The sequence below is a fragment of the Momordica charantia genome (assembly GCF_013281855.1).
Source record: "Momordica charantia cultivar OHB3-1 chromosome 5 unlocalized genomic scaffold, Mcharantia_2.0 BLBB01000005.1, whole genome shotgun sequence".
Lineage (NCBI taxonomy): Eukaryota > Viridiplantae > Streptophyta > Magnoliopsida > Cucurbitales > Cucurbitaceae > Momordica > Momordica charantia.
In genome coordinates this window covers 6848462-6869269 of record NW_028275163.1, presented here as the reverse complement: position 1 = coordinate 6869269, position 20808 = coordinate 6848462, and the positions used below count along the sequence as shown (strand labels likewise).

At 34.7% G+C, this 20808-nt stretch overlaps 3 protein-coding genes and 1 long non-coding RNA gene across 5 annotated transcripts; 1 reads left to right on the top strand and 3 right to left on the bottom strand.

Moving 5' to 3' along the window:
• Positions 1 to 96: 96 nt before the first annotated feature.
• LOC111014631 (Polynucleotidyl transferase, ribonuclease H-like superfamily protein) lies at positions 97 to 4266 on the bottom strand. Its single transcript, XM_022289422.2, has 8 exons — positions 4019 to 4266; positions 3829 to 3900; positions 3632 to 3755; positions 2814 to 2901; positions 2044 to 2181; positions 1879 to 1966; positions 1660 to 1780; positions 97 to 467 (listed from the first exon to the last, which is right to left on the bottom strand). Exons 1-8 carry the CDS (start codon positions 4101 to 4103, stop codon positions 290 to 292), a joined length of 894 nt encoding a protein of 297 aa, XP_022145114.1. The 5' UTR covers positions 4104 to 4266; the 3' UTR covers positions 97 to 289.
• A 1800-nt stretch (positions 4267 to 6066) lies between these two features.
• On the bottom strand, positions 6067 to 8834 carry LOC111014705 (eukaryotic translation initiation factor 1A). The gene is made up of 2 exons (XM_022289507.2): positions 8676 to 8834; positions 6067 to 6691 (listed from the first exon to the last, which is right to left on the bottom strand). Exon 2 carries the CDS (start codon positions 6679 to 6681, stop codon positions 6244 to 6246), a length of 438 nt encoding a protein of 145 aa, XP_022145199.1. The 5' UTR covers positions 6682 to 6691; positions 8676 to 8834; the 3' UTR covers positions 6067 to 6243.
• Positions 8835 to 10121: 1287 nt separating this feature from the next.
• LOC111014721 (small ribosomal subunit protein eS8) lies at positions 10122 to 12672 on the bottom strand. The gene is made up of 6 exons (XM_022289526.2): positions 12532 to 12672; positions 11790 to 11839; positions 11626 to 11698; positions 10890 to 11220; positions 10539 to 10708; positions 10122 to 10418 (listed from the first exon to the last, which is right to left on the bottom strand). Exons 2-6 carry the CDS (start codon positions 11791 to 11793, stop codon positions 10337 to 10339), a joined length of 660 nt encoding a protein of 219 aa, XP_022145218.1. The 5' UTR covers positions 11794 to 11839; positions 12532 to 12672; the 3' UTR covers positions 10122 to 10336.
• A 2353-nt stretch (positions 12673 to 15025) lies between these two features.
• LOC148211205 (uncharacterized) lies at positions 15026 to 18340 on the top strand. 2 transcript variants are annotated; one of them, XR_015791023.1, is made up of 3 exons: positions 15026 to 15604; positions 16782 to 16918; positions 17867 to 18340. It is a non-coding gene; the product is annotated as an uncharacterized LOC148211205 (long non-coding RNA). The 2 variants fall into 2 exon arrangements; XR_015791022.1 differs by having other exon boundaries at positions 17840 to 18340.
• The last annotated feature ends 2468 nt before the right edge of the window (positions 18341 to 20808 follow it).

Sequence of the window (20808 nt, the reverse complement as noted above, 5' to 3'; positions counted from 1 at the left end):
AAGTGTTTTTAAGCTGAAAACATTTAGCACTTGAAAATGCTTTTAAAAGAAGCAATTCAAGTACTTCCAAAAAAAAAAGTAATTCTAAACTCACCATTGGACATGGAAATACCTCAATTATATATCTCCGTTTTTCTTTTTAGTACAATACCCAGTTTTCTTTTAACTTCGTTTGTACACAGCCAAATTAGATCGGCTTATCAACTGCTGTCTTAAAATTCCATCCAATATTGAATCTGTTTTTGTAAGTTATGGTTGTTAGGACATGGAAAGTGATCAAATTTAACATTCAAAAGTGAGTGAGTTGTTCGAGTTTTCTAGCCTGGAAAAACTTGCAGCGTCCTTTGGCATTTGATTCAATTTCTTCACTCTTTCTCTTGGATGTGGTGATACCAACATTGCTTAGTCTTAATTGTTTCTTACCACTTCCAGCATTTGCCCCATCTTCATCCACTTTGTCTGATTCCCTGTGCATCCAAGCACAAAAAAAGGAAAACAAGATATGGTATGACATCATTGTGATGAGGTAATCAAGAGAATCTTAGTAACAAAATCAATTTGAAGTTTGTGAGTGAGTGTTAGGGAGGTTGAAGTATGAGAAGTTTTTTCTTTTTTTGATATCCGTGAGTGTCCGGGCCAGCTTATGCGCACCTCGACTAATCTCACGGGTCAACCACCTAATCCTACAACATTTGGTACTAGAAAACATTTAGGAATTACTAATTCCTAAAGTAGGTGGCCATCATGGGGCTTGAAGTCATTTCCTCTTAATTAACTCTAGCCCCTTTGAACCAATAAACCACCCATGATGGTTCTAAATATGAGAAGCATCTATTTTTCAATATATGAGCTCAAAGGTAAACACATGGATCACATAATGCAATATGTTCATTTACTGAAAGCTAAGATGGGGTAACTACACTCGTTTGGTCTAGTGGAATTGAAACTTGCAAAAGAAAAAAAAGTGAATGTGGCTTCGGGAAAATGGGTTTAAACTTCACAGTGGCCACTTAAGACATTAAAATTTTATGAGTTTCATGACAACCAAATATTGTAGTGTCAAGAAATTGTCTCGTAAGATGAGTAAAAAATATGCATATAAACTGGCTCTGAGATCAAAAAAGGAAAACAAAAACAAAAAAGATAGCTGTGCTTCAACATAGTAGACACCGCGAAGGAACCAAAACTATTTGGAAGTCCAAACTCTAAAGCAGATGCACTTAACCAAACAATGGACTAGAATAAAGGTACAACTCATTGAATACAAAACAGGTTTAAATCCAGAATGGAAAAGAACTGCACACCCCAGTAAAGCGAATTACACCAATAAAAAAATGTCTATTATGAATTACCAAATTTCATATTCAACCAAAGCACTTAAAACCACATAGTTAGTATAAGGATTGATACGTTGTGACAACTAATAATATTCTGGACAAGTGCACTTGAACAATTCTTAAAAACATAATAGTCTGATTTTTTAACTAAAATACTGACAGTTCGATTCGTGTGGAAATTTATGAAAATTATGTGACTCGTCCATCATAAAAAAATGGTACCATGAAGCATGCAGATTATAGCAAAAAACGCCTGTCCTTGATGTACCATGGAGAGCATAAAGAAAATGTAAATGGCTGGATGAGCAGAGTAACAACTAACCATGATACTTCAACAATGTCTTTGAAATATGGATTGCATGTACCCCAACTGAAGCGGACCAATGTGGGGAACCCAAATACCGAATGTCTGTGATCTTCTAACCAAGATTTAGTTGTTGGATCTATATAGATTAAATCATAAGAGCATTATTGATTTCACCTTGTGCAGTGAAAACGTGAGATTTTATGCTGCAAATAACATATAGCAGGTGAAATTCACCTCCAGGGTATCCAGAACCAAAATTTCTATGCATGTTTTCAGCTGTTTCTTCTAATGCCCATTCCCGCAACGCACGATCCCTTGTGACCTACAAGTCGAGATGATGAATTTGAGTGTGGGAAACAGTTTGGAGTGCCAGATCTAGAAAGAAAGTTTTAGCATTACCTTTGCGACTATGCTTGCCCCACTGACAACAGGATATAAACTATCAGCCTTCTTTGCCACGACAAATTTAACGTTGGGAAATCTTTCAGATAATTTTATTCTGTACTTTTCAGGGTCTCCAACAGTATCCACATAAACCTGAAAATAAATGCAAGTGATTAATCTAACATTGTTCATGGGGCACCCTAAGGTAAGAATGAATGCATAAAATCTGAAAAGGAATGAGTAGAACAAATCTGCGGATGACTTCAGATCATCAATGGATAAACAAGAAAACTATGAAGGCAATAAAAGATATGGTATGCTTAATGAGGATTTTTTTCCCTCTCTGATATTATTGACTAATGACCTGAATAAATCATGAAAACACAACCAAATTCACTTTTTAAAGATCTTCCTCTTTGTGAAGAATGTCTAACACCCTACTATTGTAATCAACAAAGAAAAGTAGTTCATTTATTTTCTTGTTAACTTTGGAGATCTTTAATTAACAAGAAAAAGGCATTCAAATGAATAGAAAATAACCGATAGCTTGATTTTGTTTATCTTTTGCAAAAAGAAAAACATGAAATGATAACATGTATAGTTCAAGATTCCTCATTCTCTCTCTTCTTCAGATGGTACAAATAAAATCATGATCGTAAGATACATGGAATTTACCAAAGGCCATTCATTCGACTTCCTCACCATGAAGAACTTATAGCTATGCTATTACAATATTACAATCACATAACCGACTAATGAGTGCAAGTAACCGGGAAGAGATTTACCTCAGTTAAAAGAACTCCCATGCCTAGAACCTTGCTGACAAGACCCATTGCAGAGTCATGCGATATTTCATTTAGGTTGATCTTAACTCTGTTGACCAATAAAGACATATTTTAGAAACTACAACCCAAAAATTCATATGATACAATATGTTAGCATCTTACTTCACGGACTCGACTTAAACAAGTAATATTTCTTAATAAAGTAAGCGGGGGAAAACTAGCCCTTCAAACCAAAAGTCACCCTTTGATGTGCATAAATTAACAAAAATGGAAGGTTGAGGGAAAGCATATGTAGCCATGTTCGATGTTCCAGTCCTTTGCTGACCCTTTCCTAACTTTAGATGAAAATAGGTTTTCTTATCTTGTCTTCTATTTGTTAAAGAAAGATACTAAAAATATTAAATTTACCCTGACCAATCAATTTAAGTTCTTTAATCCAGTAGTAATTTAATATAGGATCAATACAGGAACTAATATCTAAGTCTTTGGGTCTAGGTAGTTGTGAGTTAAAATCATTGAAATATTATCTTCCCACTCTTTCATTTTCATATAATAATTCATGTGTTGTACTCGGACTAACATCTAGATTCATGTATTCTGAGTCCATAAGCAAGGGAGAGTGTTAAGAATATATAAATATACATAAAGTTCACATAAAATCAACTTAAGCTCTTGAGAAGAGGTCATTTAATACCATTTGTCAAGAATGACGAGATTTCAGCTAAGTTCCATTTTCTATACCATCGAATTCATTATGTAAAGTGGAAATTAGAGTACGTAGGCAAATGAAAAAAATTTAAAAACAACCGATTACTGACTTATTTAACATTTTGGATGATAGCTCCCGTGGATCTATGACATCAACTGCCCATCCAATTGATTCATTAGCCTTCAAATTTTCAAACAATTCCTCCCTCTTCTCTTCTTTCAGCGTTTTTGAGTCTGCACCCAAAGCTTCAAATGTTGGAAGAAAAGTAAACGAAATAAGAGAATAAATTTCGGTGACGAGCTAAACCTGCAAAACTCAAAGACGAAAGTTCTTCCAAATAGGAACTAGCGCAGTACAGGCATCCATACACCATTGGCCCTGAGATCAAATGCAGTAAGATTTCAAGGGGTTCTCAAATTCGCATCCCAAAATATGATGATCGAAGCGAAATTAAAGATACAGAAATGGAATGAAGCGAATAGGAAAAATAGAAAACCTAAAACAGGGCCTCGACCAGCTTCATCGATGCCCATTACACAAGGCTTGGAAGCCCATTTGGGGAGTGGCTCTTGCGAAGACATTGCTCGTCTCTTTCCTGTACCTCAGTCTACCACCAAGCCTCTCTTTCGTCTCTTCACTTCAGCGTTTCGATTGTGCTCTATTGGGTCGTTCTCTTCCCGCCATTAAAAGCTGCTTCGGTTCTGAAAATTTTTCTGTCTTCCCGCTTATACGACGACTTGGCTTCTTTGGACGCAGGGTTAAGGATTCTTATTTTTTGTTTTTTTCCCTTCAATTTTAATAAATATAAAATATTAAAATATTATTTTACTCGATGCATTATTCATTTTTGTTTATTCTAATTCATGTCTTTTAAGATATTCATTTTTTATCAATCTGTTTTCGACTTTAGTTCAATTTAGTATCGTTGTTTTAAAATGTTTATTTTGATCATTATATTTTAAAAAAATGATTATTTTAGTCTTTTAATTTTATTTTTAGTCTAATTTTTCTATCACAATTTAAACATGACAACACTTGATATATTTTTTGAAATGTAACTATGACTTTATATTAATGGAGGTTCGTTATATATAAAATTTATGTTGAAATTTTGAAAATAGGGACCAAAATGATCATTTATTTTAAAGTATATGGACCAACACGAACATTTTGAACATACAGGGACTAAAATCAGCAGTGGATTCATAATTTGATGTTGAGGGGCACAAATTCACATACATATTAAAAAAAATAATCAAATAAGAACTTGACCATTTGTATCAATTTGTACCCTAAATATAATTTCATCAAACTGCATCTTAAACTTAGATAAGCAGGTTGAAATCTTTCCGTTAAACTTAAAAAGTATTGCAAGCTTTACCCTCCTATAGAGTCTCATTTAAAAAAATTGTTGGAAAAATATTATTATATGTGTCAAATAATTATAAAACTTATATCGGGTATAAAGCTGATAGGATTTAGACAAAAACAACATGCAACCATGCTAGTTCGGGGCACATCTCACTAGTCCCTTCATGGATCATTTTAACTAAAATAAACCAAAATTGAAACTATGGATGAACCAAAATGAATCAAAACTATTTTTTTAAAAAAAATAAATAAATAAAATAATCAAAGCTGAAAATACACCACCAAAATAATATTTTAACCAAAAGAAAAAGAAAAATAGAATGCATGTTGAACACTCATGGATTCAAGAATGATAAAACAATATTTTTATTTATATTTTGGAATAAATTAAAAACCGGAACAAGAAACAAGAAACTTGTTTTTGCTGTTTCCAAAAAATGTTACAACCATCCTGAGTTGATGTCAATAAAGTCCAATGTAAAGAGTAAACGATTTAAAATGAATAAGTTCAAATTATGGTGACCACTCCCCTAAGACAAGGTTCATTGTAAACCTTATGAACGTGAGAGTCTGAAATCTTTTTTTGCTAGAAAACTCATTCAAGTTCAACGAACAAGCAACGAAATCGAACCAAGTAATATAAAAGAAACTATAGGATATAATCTACCGAAAATGGAAGTCAATTTTTTTTTACAGTAAACAATTTGATTGGTATTATGAAATTATACGATCAAACTATACCCAATAAAGTTATAAAAATATTCTCCAATTCGATATAAGAGAATCCAACTATAGCTGTCAAAAGCAGAGACATTTCTACACCAAGTTAGAGCCAAAAAAGAAATAGAATCAATCAAGTTGAGGAAAATTTTTCTTGTTAAAGGAAGCCTAGAATTTCTTTCTCCAAATGGAGCAAATATATGCTCTCTTGAAGCGTTGCCAAAGGATGTCCTTTATGTGCTTGAAAGGCTGTTGAAGCAAAGTTAAAGCTAACCAATCTCTCGTATTGTTCATAAAAGTACCGCCCACCCAAAAATGGATAAGAAATGCTTCCAAATCCCCTGCAGAGAAGGGACAATTCACAAAATCCACAAAAATATGTAATTGTGATTCGAAACCAGCTTTGAACAAGCAGCACCAGAAGGGAGAAACAGACCACCGGGGCATTGCAGCTTGTGAAAAGTATTGAGTCGCATTTATATATATATCATCAATATCAGAATTTATGGAATAAATACCAGTCCACCAACAGAACAGAACAGAACAGTATAAGGTACAACAACAGTGGAGCAAATCCACATTACGAATCATCCCACAACTGAAACTCCAAATGGAAAAGTTATTCAAAATCTAAATCTTATCGATATCTTCATCCTCAAACTCTAGGTAGTCATCAGCACCACCATCATCCTCATCATCAATACCGCCAGCAATACCCTCATTGAGACGCGTGCTCTCAGGAAGCTCACCATATGCCTTCAACAGCCTAGCTTCATCAGGCATATACTTGAGGATAACATCAGCTTTGTCATCCTGATAGTCACGAAGACCAACCAGTATAATATCACCAGCTGCAATCCAAACCTTTTTGTGCATCTTACCCCTGATATGGCAAAGGCGTTTTGTCCCATCTATGCACATCGCCTCACACCGACCATTCCCCAACATTCTGAGGACTTGTGCATACTCCTGACCATCTTCCTTGAAAACAAGCTCACGCTTCTCATCGTCTGCTTCGTTCTTTCCTCTCTTCCTGTTCTTTCCTCCCTTTCCCTTGTTCTTCGGCATGTTTACTGTTCTGTTATTACATATGGAAATGCTATGTGAGGAATTGTGATACCACCAAGGCACCAACATAAAGAGGCATTACGACCTATCAGTTCATTCCATGACAATCCAAACGGAGCTTATAGAATAGATAGGGAAAATATTTATCACTTGCAGTTAGAAATGTCAGTCGTGATCCCTTTTTCTGGTATTCTATTACTCATAAAATTGCAGTCAACCTCCAGGTGCCCACCATTAATGAAACAAAGGACGAGATACAGAAGAAAAATAAAAATAAACATTTAAGAACCAAAAAAACCATGTTTTTTATGAAACGGATATATATCAAAGGAGATGGAACATACAAAAAAGGGGGAGATGAGGTATCCCCAAAGGCCTATGGTTAAACAAGGAAATCTAACATAAAAAACCATGTTATAAACCAATACCCTTCCCATAATAACAAATAGAAAAAATATAGTCAGAATCTTCAATTAATCAATAATAGAAAATGAAAATCTAGAATCTAAAACCTACAATCTCCAACTAGTAGAAAACATTAAACTTTGTCAATCGCATAGACAGAACACCTAATGCATCAATAAATCATATATTTTTCCCCGCCAGAATTATCTACTAAACATCATATTTCCGGATATATGAGGAAGAAAGTAGACCATAAAAAAAAAAAAAAATCCCACATGACACAGCTCAGAAAATCGCAACAAATTAGATCTACTCTACAGTAACCTGATATTAACCTTACTATAAATGAATAAACAAGGGCTTCAGAAACAGGATTTCCCCACCTTTGAAAAAGTGAATGAACCAGAATCCAGTAATAATCAACACAAAAATCCAAGATTTCAAACCCTAAATTGCCTTTCTTCGGTTGTATACTGAGAAGGTAGAGTCAGTCCAAGAGCATTGATTAGAATTTCAACAAAGCTATTCTTGAACAATTCACCTCTCTCCCCCATTTCTTTATAATCTAGCAACTTTAATCCTTTCATCAAATACAAAAAGCAAACCGAAGTATCTCTATCTTTCCTTGTTTCTTGATACGTTCCTCTCTGTTCTGTCTCCTTTTGTTTTCTACACCTTGAGAGAACTTGCAAGGAATCTCTATTCGTCTCCTTTTTTTCCCAGTGTTGTGTGATGTTGCTATAATTGAATGACTAATCCCACAAATACTAGCCCATTACTAGTATAGATATTTCATATTCATTACTTCAGCAATTAGAAGAAGAAAAAATTAATTAGTTACTTTGATGAGATTTTCCTTCATAATGCTGATCAAATTGACAGCCTAACAGTAGACCAAAAGAAATGATCAGACCTACAATTCAGACAATATCATTTCCCTTAGCCTACCTACTACTGCTAAGAGGCACAGACCAGAGTCTGTGGCTGTCATTATACTCCACACAACACATGTAAACGTCATATATCCGTGATCATCATGATTTATTATGTAAAATATACAATTATAGCTAACATAATCTTGATACAAGGATTTGTTCTATCTTATAAAGCAACTGATAGAGCAAATAAGTTGTCTAACATTGACTGCAAAGAGCCATGTCTCAATTTGCACTTCAATTTAGGTTTTCAAACTTGGCCATCATCTCCCATGTCCATGATTAACTTGCATCTAGATTTCATACCTTAGAAACAAAAGTACGGTATTTTGCCTCTTACTTCGTACTATAAATAATCATAGGCGTTTTTTCCTTTCCTTATCCCCAAAGCATAAATTCCTATAATTTGCTCAAATTGCAGAGGACCATGCTGCTAAAAAATGATCGGATCATGGTAATCAGAAAACATCCTTCTAACCTCCATGTCTAAAAATATTGGAATCACTTGGAAACCCCTTGCTGGGTAGAACTCAGATCGTTTCAATCAACACAAAAAGAACGCAGTCATCATATACTATGAGATTGAGAAGGAGAAGAGAAAAAAGACCAGCAAAGCAGGTGGAAAACATCCTAAATCACAAGCAAGCTACATACCGAAATGATCAGGAACCTGCCAAGCCAAGAATCGAGCGAAATAGACGGTCGAAATGAGGGAGAGAGGAAGAGGGAAAAACCCTAGCCCCTTGAACAAAGAGAATCGTGAAAGAGGGGGAGAGGCATATGGCACATTCTCCCTAAAAATCCCGACTTCCAAGAAAATTACAAAAATACCCCTTCATTTTTTAGGAATATATTATTTTATTCGTGGCATGTACATCTGCTAACTTCAGTCCACATGTTACTGAACTCGTTCTTTTCTTAAATATAAGAAGATTTTAATTAATATTTAAATTTGTAGTAAATTATAAGATTTTTATGTACAACGGTTCTATTTGATATCAAAATTAAATGTGATTTTAATCAAATATTTTTGTCACCTAAACAGCGTAAGAAATATAGATTAATAAGCTACTGCCAAGCAGCTTCAAAATAAAATTTGGAGATGATAGTAAACCAAAACTTAGATCATTAAAAACAATATGTAATTTTGTTTTTTTTGTGTTACTATATTTTCTTCCATGTAATTAGATCACCAAGTAATTTGAATAATTATTCGAAGTGTTTTCCTTCTTAGTACAATAATTATGATTGAAGTTGGGGAAACATTTTTTTTTTTTAATACTTATGTTTATAGTGTCACTAAATGAACAAATAAATATATTAAAATTAAAATTTGTTTTTCTGCTTAAAGAATAAACTAAAAACACCATTCGGTAAGTATTCATTTTTTACTTTTTATTTTTGAAAATTAAACTGTATTTTCTAAATATTTCAATGCAAAGATTACCACCACAAAGTCATTCAAAATATTAACATCCTGGATGTTTCAAAAAATTAATCCAAAACGTCTCAAACAAAACAATAAACTACTAGCTACTACTATATTGGTGCATATTCTCGACCAAAGATTGAAAGTTCAAATCCTCGACCCCACATGTTACTAAACTAAAACAAAAACCACATCCGCTAATCCAGGCAGATAAATGGATAAATCACCAATTACCAATTACCTTCTCTAAGGTCAATGGTTGCACAGAGTAAAAAAAATGTTTCAATGATCCACAAACAAATTAAGTGGCCCACTCTGTGTTTTATTTTACCCTCAGCTCCCTCTAGACCAGAGGAAACAGAAAACAAGAACTAATCACACAAAATAAAAAAGTTAGTAACCAGCATGCCAAAAAGAAGTACATAAGTTTCAAAGCATTCAGAAAGCTTCAAAACAAAACTTACAGAAATAAGAGAAGCTTGAGATTGAATCTGACTTAGTGAAATAAAACCTGAAACAGCAAAATGTCGCAGGAAATAATAGTTTTTCAGTGCTTAGTGTGAAATGAAAAGTCGGTTACTAGTTTTGGAGGGCTGCGAAAGTTAAGCAACATGATCCATGCATAACAAAAGTTGGGGAGGGTGGTGGAGAATTTACCCTGGAGTGGATCGTATTATGAATCAAGTAATTGCTAAATAACTGGCAAGTTCAGAAATTCATGGTAATGTTGAAAAAGACTACAGTATTGTAATTCAACAACTAATACCAGCAAAATTGAAGTTCCTAAATAACTTTTTCATCTTAGTTGCAATAGCTTATCGTCTTCATAAGAAGAAAAGGCAGATGGAACTAGAAACACGGGCAGAAAACATCTTAACGACAAAGTTTATGCAGCACCAGCTCCCTTTCCCTTCTTCCTTTGGAGTTTCTTCATATAGAATTCAAGCTCTTTGCCCTCCAAGATATATCTGCCACACATTCACTCAACCTCAGAAAAACTATCCAAAAATCCTTCAATGATTGTGCTCATACAAGTTGTAAGAACACAAGAAAAATAAGCAGAATCATAAAGGGTTCTCATTGCTTACCCATCTGCTCTGCCACATTGACCAGGTCTTGATGAGATGCAAGCCATCAAACGACCACTGCTGAATTGTTCTTCAATATGTGCATCAAGTTTACGTTCCTGCTGACGTTTCTCCAGCTTGCGCTGGACATGGTTGCTCTTCTTTGCCTCCTCAGAGGGAGCATCACCTTCCTATCAACCATAAAAATCATGTCGTGTTATGGATCATGCATCCTATCATATTAAATTGTTTGTACCTATTACAAATGCCATTTAACATTATCTATCACACTTCTTTTTAACACATTAAAAACTTGTCCTTGAAATTTGAATTAACACAATAAAGGACTCAAGACTACAAAACTTGCTCTACCTCTTCCTTCTTAGCAGATGCTGAGGTCTTCTTCTTCCGTCCAATATCCACTCCATAATGCTGAAGATACCACTGTTTGAATGGAGCTGCATCAACCTGAACAATGGCACTCTTCACCAAAGTTTGAGTACGAACAAGCTCATTGTTAGATGCATTGTACACCACATCAAGAATACGGGTCTTTCTCGTCACAGCCTCACTACCCCAAGAGTAGTTTCCAGTATCAAGCCTAAAAGCACGCCACTTCACATTACCCCCACGAACTCTGATCCTCCTGATTGACTTGTCGCTGGATAACTTAGTATTGGCTGGTTGCCTTCCGAGCTCATACCTTTATAAACAAAGGAAGGGAAGATACTATATCAGGAAGACTTAACAAAACCACAAAATGAAAGTTGCAACTTGAATTAAGAAAAAGGTGATTGTGATGATAGTTGAAACAAAAATCAACATTCAATCTACCCAAGGAGATGAGATAACTCGAGAAAATTAATTAAGCATATTGATTTTTTTGTCGGAAAAGAAAATGAATGACATATCCATGCCAATAAGACCACCATTTATCCACAAAAAGAATTATATTTTAGCAAAAACTACAAAAAGACCGTGCAATAAAAGCCAAGCAAAGAAAAGAACATTAAAATTTTCGTGGATATATTGGCAACTAATTTGGGGCAATGGGAGCAAAACAGAGGAATCAAATTACACTCATCTAAATATGAGTAGAGATAGTTACTTTCTCTTCTTCCTCCAAGCCTTCTTCTTGCCTCCAGTGGCACGCCTCTTGTGCATAGAATCACGAGAGATACCTATTCACAAAATCCTCCCAGATTAACAAGAGGAAAACCAACATTACAAATGAAGATATTCAGAACATGTGAGAATTCGTATCTGACATACCCATCTTGGCAAGACGAGAGCTCTAGGTGCGCAGAGAATTTCTGGGGTTCCTGTTTTAAAAAAGGAGAGAAACAGCAAATGGCGATTTAAACCTTGAAACATTAACCGCCGAAAGCAAACGTGTAAGTACAAAAGAAGTAGGAAAATCTATTTAAGATGGGGAGACCAAGTTTGAATACTAAAGCAGATTTCCCAACTACTATCTTCTTCTAGAATCTGTCTGCTTGGGCCTAGCATTTTCCAGATCCCATTTACTTTCAGTTCTATAGCATAAGTAGTCTTCGTTTAGCTTTTACTAGGGAAATACACTTCTCGAAATTACTCGACTTTCACTTTCCACAAGCCACATTTCGGCAAACTACACAAGTATCATCAAAATAGGAAGATTCCCGTTACTGCCTGATATAGCATATGCGTTTTTTACTCTTCTTCCTCTCCCAGTAGCACAAATTTCTCTAATCTAAATCATATAAGATAAGAGACGCTCTAATTGCAGAGGCCCCCATTGCACTATAAAGGATCAGATCCTGGAAATTAGAAAGCAACTCTCCATGATGGTACAGATTTCAATTACTTGACAAGTCCCTTGGTGGGTAAAACTCAGATCGTTTCAATCAAAATAAAAAACCCAAAATCATGGAGCCCTCTGTCTATGAGATTCAGAAGGAGAAAAGAAAGGAAATAAAAAAGCAGATGTAAAAATCCTAAAGCAGAAGCAAGTTACAAAACAGTGTATACGAACCTGCCAAGCCGAGAACCAAGTGAGAGAGACGGTCGAAAGGATGAGGGAAAAACCCTAGCCCCTCAAACAAAGAAGGATAATTGCGAGGGCACAAGGGTTTTTATCCTTAAAACTGAAAACTTTAGGGAAAATTACAAAACTGACACTGCTTTTTTATTTCTTTTTGGAAAACAGACTCATATTATATACCATAATTAAGTTCCTTAAATCGCTAGCTACATGATCTAATATTAATTAACATAGCTCCATGATCTAATATTAATTAACATATATCATTGATCAAGAGATTTGGAATAGTTCTAAAAAATCTAGCTAAACTTTCGTCTATGTTAATAACGGAATGTCCATGTGACAGTGGTGAGTGTAATATTTATTAATGTCATAGTACTTTTAACCTTTTTTTCCTTTTCCCTCTTCTAGTATGCTTCTTCTTATGCTTTCTCCACTGCTTCGATTGTCTTCTCCTTGGTAGTTCCTACCATTTGATCTACCGCCTTCTCCTTCACCTACCGTGCCTTCTATATCGCCATGTCTTTTATCTCTATACCTTTTCAACGTTGTCTATTGTCCGACTTCCGAAGGTTCAATCTTAATCTACAATTGTTTTCAATAAACGTGCCCCCACCCCCAAACAGACGTAACGCTTTAGCTAGTACATGGAAGTGCATACCATGATTCTTCTGTCTATCAACAACGACATGCATTGCACGGTGAATGTGAAGAAGTAGACCTTTATCCCGGACCCTAGATGATGTCGGAGTAAAATATCGTCAACAAGGGTGTTCTAGTGCGTTGTAGATTCTTATCCAAGACTTGTATCATTTGATGATGCCATGTGAATCGTCCGACTTCCAAAGGCGATCCTAAGGGAAGAGAAGAATGAAAGGGATAAGGTTGCAAGAAGAACAACGAGAGGAAGCTCCACCGAAAGAAGAAGAGGAAATAAGATTCGAGGTATTATTTGGTACAGAGAGACTTTCCAGCTGAACTTGGGTTAGACTTTGGTTGGGCAATGGTAAGCTGATCGGCTTCTGAGATGATGTTTGGCCGTGCCCATACTCCACCGCTTGTGCGGGCCTCGTTAATTCCTTTGAGTTTCATTTTTGTGAACGTACTCTCCTGGAGAGAGGGCCCCCAACTCAAGCAGGAAATCAATGTTGAGTCAACAATCATCGAGAGGGGCACCACCAAGCGAGATCGAGACCAACACCTTGGTCGGTTCAATTCTCATCTCTCTGCCTTTTCAACGTTGTATACTGTCCAACAAGTTTTATGTCCATACCCCTACGATCAAATCTCATATTCGGCCGAATTTTATTTTATAAAGCTATTTTTTCAAACTCTTGCAGCGAGTCGTTTTTAATATATTATTATTATAATCTTTATTTTAGTTTTTCAAATATATTTTTAAAAAACCAATACACGTGAAAATTACAATATTTATCTAACCGTAAGGTATAAATTGATATACCATTGCTACGTGTAGGTTTAAAATTAATATTTCTCCATTATGTTATATACATTTGTGCCCCGACATCAAATCCTAGATTTGCTACTGCGTGTAGCTCAATGACTATTTGACACATAATTTATGTTAATATTTTTAGCATTTTTATTAAAATTTTATGTCATAGATTTTTTAAATAAATATTGAACATTCATGTGTCAAATGGGAGTAATGCTCTTATTTTAATCTCAAACCCGACTTTAGAGAATAGAGTGGTTTGGGAGGAAAAATTTATGGCACACTATTAGAATTTTGGGTTTCCGTGACGAAGCAAGCAATGGTGGAACCACCTCAAACTTTGTAATTTCATTACACTACTCGTACAATTCATAATTACATTTTCATTTTTTATTCCGTGGGTCCACCTATATATTATAATTAATTTACAATTTTTATCATTTCTTAACTATACCCGTATGATTTTTAATTAAGTGTTTTTATACTTTTATAATTTTTTTCTTCATTTATATTTCAATTTTTATTAATTGATGTGATTTACTATATAATATTATAAATTCATATTAATTAATATCAATAGATTTTTTAAAATAGAAATTATTATTTTAAATATTAGAATAATAAAATTTAATAATATATTATATTAAATTATGGTTGTTCAAATGAAAAATATTTTATTTGATGTAATTTTATTTTAATTATTCATTATTTGTTAATATTAAATAAATTGTTTAATAAAAAATATTTAGTACAATTAATATAGTAATAAATTAAATTAAAATTTATTATTATTGTAATTAAAAAGGAGAAAGTGATATACTAGTTATTATTGTTATGTATTATTCGGATTTTAGACAATTTTAATAAACAAAATCAAATGAACATTCTGATTCCGATCAATTTTATTTATTCCATTAGGATTCCGAGTTAGTAAAAGATGCTATTAAAAACACTATTTTCATGATATTAAGAAAAAATAATGATATTATTAATTTTTCTGAATTCACTAGAATTTAGGTCCGCCAATATTAGAGTTGAACGCAAAATCCTACTCCCTCTAGAATTCCAAATTAAAACTAGTTTCGGTTTCTGACTTAGTGACTCTATAACTTTCAACAAAAATTTCATCTTGTTTAAATTTGAAGAACACCAAAAATCCCAAAACTCTCTGTAACAAAAAGTGACCGCCATGGAAAACTGGACCAACTTCTTCGTCCCTTATTTCACTCCGAGTCCGGCGATCAAAGACATGCCGCAATTTCATCATCAATATTTGCCGCCGTTTGATTCTTTTGAGTTTCCGGAGCTCGATTATTCCTTCTTCAACGATTCCGATCTTCTGGATCTTGAAAATACGGCTCATTGTAATAATAATAATAATAATCTATCTGCTCCGGCTTCCATCGAATCGACGGGCGAGTCATTCAACGCCGACGATCTTTTTGTTGAAGGCCATTGCGAGAACGAGAAGGCGCAGTTTTATTCTGCGGCGCCGGCGCCGGCTCCGATGATCTCTTTTGTTGAAAATCCAACGGCGGTGGAGAGAGAATCGGCACCGCCAAATGGAGGTGGAGCTGCCCGGAAAGTTTGGACTGTACACGAGCACAAGTACGTAACACTCGCAAACAAACTCTTCATTTATTTCATTTTTTTAATTTTATCAAAATTTTCCTTAAAAAAATATGTTTTTTAGTAAAAATATTTAACTCTTTTAACCGTGATACCACCCACTAAGAGGACTTTTATAAAAATTAGTGAGTTGTCAATCAGGACAAGATTATTCCTTACGATTTTTAAATATTTTTCTTTTATTAGTTAATTGGTTGAAATTTAGAATCTCTAAGTAATTTTTGTTTCAATGATATATTATCATATATTATTACGTTGAAGTTTGAACCATTGAAAATTATCTTAATGATTAGCTTAGAAAAGTAATAGAAGATATCAGGATTTTTTTTAAGGTTTAAGGGGAGGAAATAGGAAGTTCGAGGTTAAAATTGAATGAAATATACGCTGCTCTTATTTTATTCAATTAGTCAATTTTCTTTAGCTAGAATTAATATATATCAAATCATAATTTCGTTTTCCATTGTTTTAGACATCTTTTATCAATAGATGTCTTCTTGGATCAAAATTTCCTTGAATAAATATAGTTAAGTTAATCCAGGTGTCAATATAATACTTTTCTTATCCACAAAAGACTTCTAAATCTAGCTAAACTTTGATTTTTAGAACATTATTTGTTTTTTTTTAATAGGGCATGGTAGAGCAAAGAAACATCTCTTACTTTGTCATAATTTTAAAGTGTATATATAATACTTCAGATTTTATAGTTTTTTTTTTTTTTTGCTTCTTCTGTTTCTCCTTTAAATTTTTAGCTAAAGATTATATACACACGGAGCATGTAAAATGAAATTTTTAGCAAAAGATTATGGGTGTGTAGCATGTAAAATGAATAGCGATCGACAAAACATTATTTTCTCGACACATCTGACGAAAGTGTGGCAATTAATTATATGATTAAATTAAAAAAATAGAAAAATGAAAGAGAAATTAATTCTCTTAATAGGATGAACCATATTTTAGTTTCATTTATTATCAGTTTATCTTGGGTAGTTTTTGCCCACTCTAGATCAACTGGTTAAGATACCTATTTACAATTAAAAGGTTGTGTGTTTGAACTCCGATCCCACATGTTATCCTAAACAAATGATTCCATCTCGCTACTCTCTCTCATGGAAGCCCATCTCTCATGCCAATTATATAATTTTAAATTTTATGAAAGGTGTTGGAGGCGATTTAGCGTTTGCAACATGCCAATGAACTACACGCCGTTAGAAAGTGCCACGTTAAATAAGTTCGGGAAGACGATGAAGTAGCTTGACCCATCTTCCTTGCCCGAGCCGACGAATATATTATATGGTACGCTAATTAATATGTTCCACTTACTCTAAGTGATAAATCAAACTCTTAGACTTACTTGAGCGCTGGAGCCTATTTTTCTGTTTGTGAAAGTTTTGTGCGTAGATCAGCCTCTTTCGTTCAAGCTTCGCGTGACAATTAGGTTTGTGATCAAACAAAGTGATATAATGACTTGTTATATCACTCCCACTCTCACTCAAATCTCTCACGTTTTGTTATCCTTCTCGTTCTTGCTCATATCTCACTCTCGCTCGCTATCTTGGATCATTTTAGTTTTCGTTTAATTTCTTTCGCTCAAAATGGAAGACTCGGTAGTACCCACAGTTCTGCAGAAGTTGGAAGAAAACTTAAAAACTATTTTTTGTCAAGATTTGAACGTTTTCATGAACAACATCAAACAAAAATGGGGGAGTGAATGAGAGAGAAGAAAAGGAAAAATTGGTAGAAAAAGAAGAGAGATAGATTTTTTTGGGAGTTATGTTGGAAAGAGAGAGGAATAAACTTTTCAAATGGTAAGAAAGAGAAAATGAATTGTTTTAAAAAAATGAAGAAAATCTAAAAAATTAGGAGATGTATAATAATGGTCTTTTGCTATCTGAGTGATGTCAACAAAGTTTAGAAATCTTAAATCTCCTTCTCTCAATTCGCTGCCCATTTCCTTCTCTTTACGAACTCAGCATCACAAACACAAAATTCCCCTTTCTCTAATCTTTTCTTCCTTCTTTCTTTCTCTTGCCATCCGTTTCTCACGTGCTCTCCAAAATTTTGCTCCCAAAATCCTGAAATTTCTCTCTCTTTTGTTTCCATGTAAAGATCAAAATGCCTCGGGTGAAACCTTGACTTCCAAAAAAATCCAAATTTATAACCTCTTAATTTGAATTATATGTCAACTAACATTAGACTATGTTCGTTTTGGCGTAGGTTCTCACATATAAATGCTGTTATTAGGTAATTTCTTATCGAATCACACAGGAGCCACAAAAGGGTAAATTTTCCACAAGTGACCAACACTACGCGAGGTACGGGTGCACAACATACTCGAAAAACCGCCCCGATCGACCAAAACCGATCGAACCAAGTCAATTCGGTCGGTTCAGCAAGAGTTCGGTCAGTATCGGTTTTACAGACCAATCTATCGGTGGTTCCAAATAAGGAAACTCGGTCGGACCGACCGACTTTTTCATTAGATTGAGAAATTGTGCATATTTCGTGGGTTTGAGAAAAACCATGGGTGCTCATGGTTTCTGGAAACCACCAACTTTTTTATCTCATTTTAATTACTTCTCTTTCCTCTGTCCTCTATGTTCCCCAAATCACTCCTTATTTGTTTTCTCATTTATGGGAAAATTTCTAGTCCTCCCGTGGTAGGGAGAACTTCCATACTACTCCGACTTAAATTGTTCCATGTGTAAAGAAGTTCTATCATTATCTAAATAAAAATATTTTTAATCTTTATGTGGGACCCGCGTATTTAAAGATAAAATTGATACACTCTATCTTACTTTGCTGTCTCTCATCTTCTCACTCCTCAGATATCATGTTTCTTCTCCCTTACATCTTCTTCCTTTCTTCCTTTTAAACTTCCATTACCATTTCACATCGTTTTTTCTTTACCTTGCCTTCTTTCCTTTTGTCTCATCATCAATCTCCAATGCTTCTTTATTCTCATTGATGGAATTTTTCGAAGTTTTTCTCACCTCTCAACAACAACAACGACACACTGTCACTCGTCTTGACCGGTCACACTCGCCATCGCAACAGCTCTAACCCAATAGTTAATTTGTCGAAAACCGATCGACCGACCGACTCGATGGAGAAGCAGCAAAAATGATCGGTTGGTTTCTATTTCCACAAATCGACCATGCATCGGTCCGCGTCGATTTAGACTTGAAAATCGAGCCGACCGGCCGTTGTGCACCCCTAAGTCGCTAGAATCCTCCTCCCACTGCACGTCTCGCCAATTTGTCAACGATTGAGTTCCGATTCTGGCCGATGTGTGAGTGAAATTCGTCTCCGCACTAGTCCTTGGAAAATATTATTAAATTTGGTTTTGAAGTTTAAAAATATAACTAAATAAGATAGATATTTCTATTCATATATATATCCCCAATCCAAGGGAATCTCATATATCATGAAAAATATTATATATATGAATAAGACTAAAAATTGGTTTACTCCAATTTGGACTCTGTTTTTTTTTTTTAAAATTTGGACTATAAATCACCTAATATAGAACAAAGGTGGTTGTACACCTTTGAGCTTTGCCAATATGAAGCGAAGGTGGTCGAACACCTATAAACCATCCAATATGGTGTGGAGGTGTCTACACACCTATAAGCCACCCGATATGAAGCGAAGGTAGTCACACACCTATAAACCACCCAATGTGTGAAGGTAGTCACACACCTATAAAACCACCCAATGTGGCGGTGTCTACACACCTATAAGCCGCCCAAATATGATGCGAAGGTGTGATTATGGGACGAAGGTGGTTACGCACCTACAAGCTGTCAAATTTTACCTTGATTGGGCTTGTTTTAGCTGGATTTTTCTCCAACCTATGCCCGAAATGGGTCTTACTTGAGCTCGTGCTTGCTGGGTAAATTCACCCTCAAAAGTGACACCCACTTTCGAGTTGGGTGGATCAATTCGTCATCATTTACATGAGGTGGAGAGTAGCATAATCTTCTGAAGTAGCGTTTTTTGCTAGACTGATCAATTCCTAACCATTGCTAAGCTTTACCTTCGAGAATACAGCTTACGTCCCAACGTTATAGCTGATTAAAGAAACAGTCGAAGTAATAGTCGAGGTAATTCTCGAGGTCAAGACAATTCTCGAGGTCAAGATAACACTCGAGGTCGAGGAAACACTCAACGTCGAGATAGTACTCGAGGCTGAGGTGATTTCTCCTCAAATAAATGTGACAGTTAGTTGTAAATTATTTTTGAAAATTTATTTTGACATTGGAAACTTAAATATATGAAAATTTAAATGAAAATATTAACACGTATTTTAATATCTTTATATCGGCTCATAGTTTGCTCCTTGAATAAAATAAACTAAATCACTTTCCATTCATTTTCTAATGTCAAAAGGAAAAAAAATTCTCCAATCATTCTAAGAGGAATTAATAAAAACACAGCCATTTTTCCTTTTTTTTTTTCATTTTAATTATGTTAAAAATTTATCTCTCAAATTTTGATGCCGTTATTAAGCTTGTAGTTCCTGAATTTTGAGTTAAGTTTCAATTTGGTCCTGAAATTCAAAAAACAACATCTCAATTTCCGAAGTTTAAGAAATAGTTCTGAATAGTCCCTCAATCAATTTTACTATTAGTTTGACTAACCAAAAAAATGACGTGGCATTTGAGATTAAACGTTTAGATGAGGTGGGAATTTTTATTAATTTTATAGTGATTTAGGTTTAGTTAGCTTTATTATTATTTTTTTAATTAATTTTTCCCCTCCCCTCATCCAACCCCCCCTTTTTTCTCTTGTTGCCGCGACTCCTCTAGGTATGGAACAGATCTAGCCGTTGAAATTCCAAATCCAAATCCAACCGAATTTCTTCGTACCAGATTCCAAATCCCACCTTTCTCTGTGCCCCATTTCCAATTCTTTTGACCTACCTTGCTCTAAACACTAATTCCCCCAACTGGGTTCATCAATTTCATCCACTTCCAAAACCCTCAAGTACAGATTCTCAGAAAAATCTAACATCCGCCAAAAAAACAAGCGTGAACAATGGCAAAGGCAATCGGTTGAATGGGAAGCAAATGAAGAAGACGATGACGACGATTCCAATGGCGGAGTCGCTGCCAACGGACTTATGCGGACTTATGCGGATGCTAGGTCTAGGGAAACCCTGCAACACAACCAATCTGGCGGAG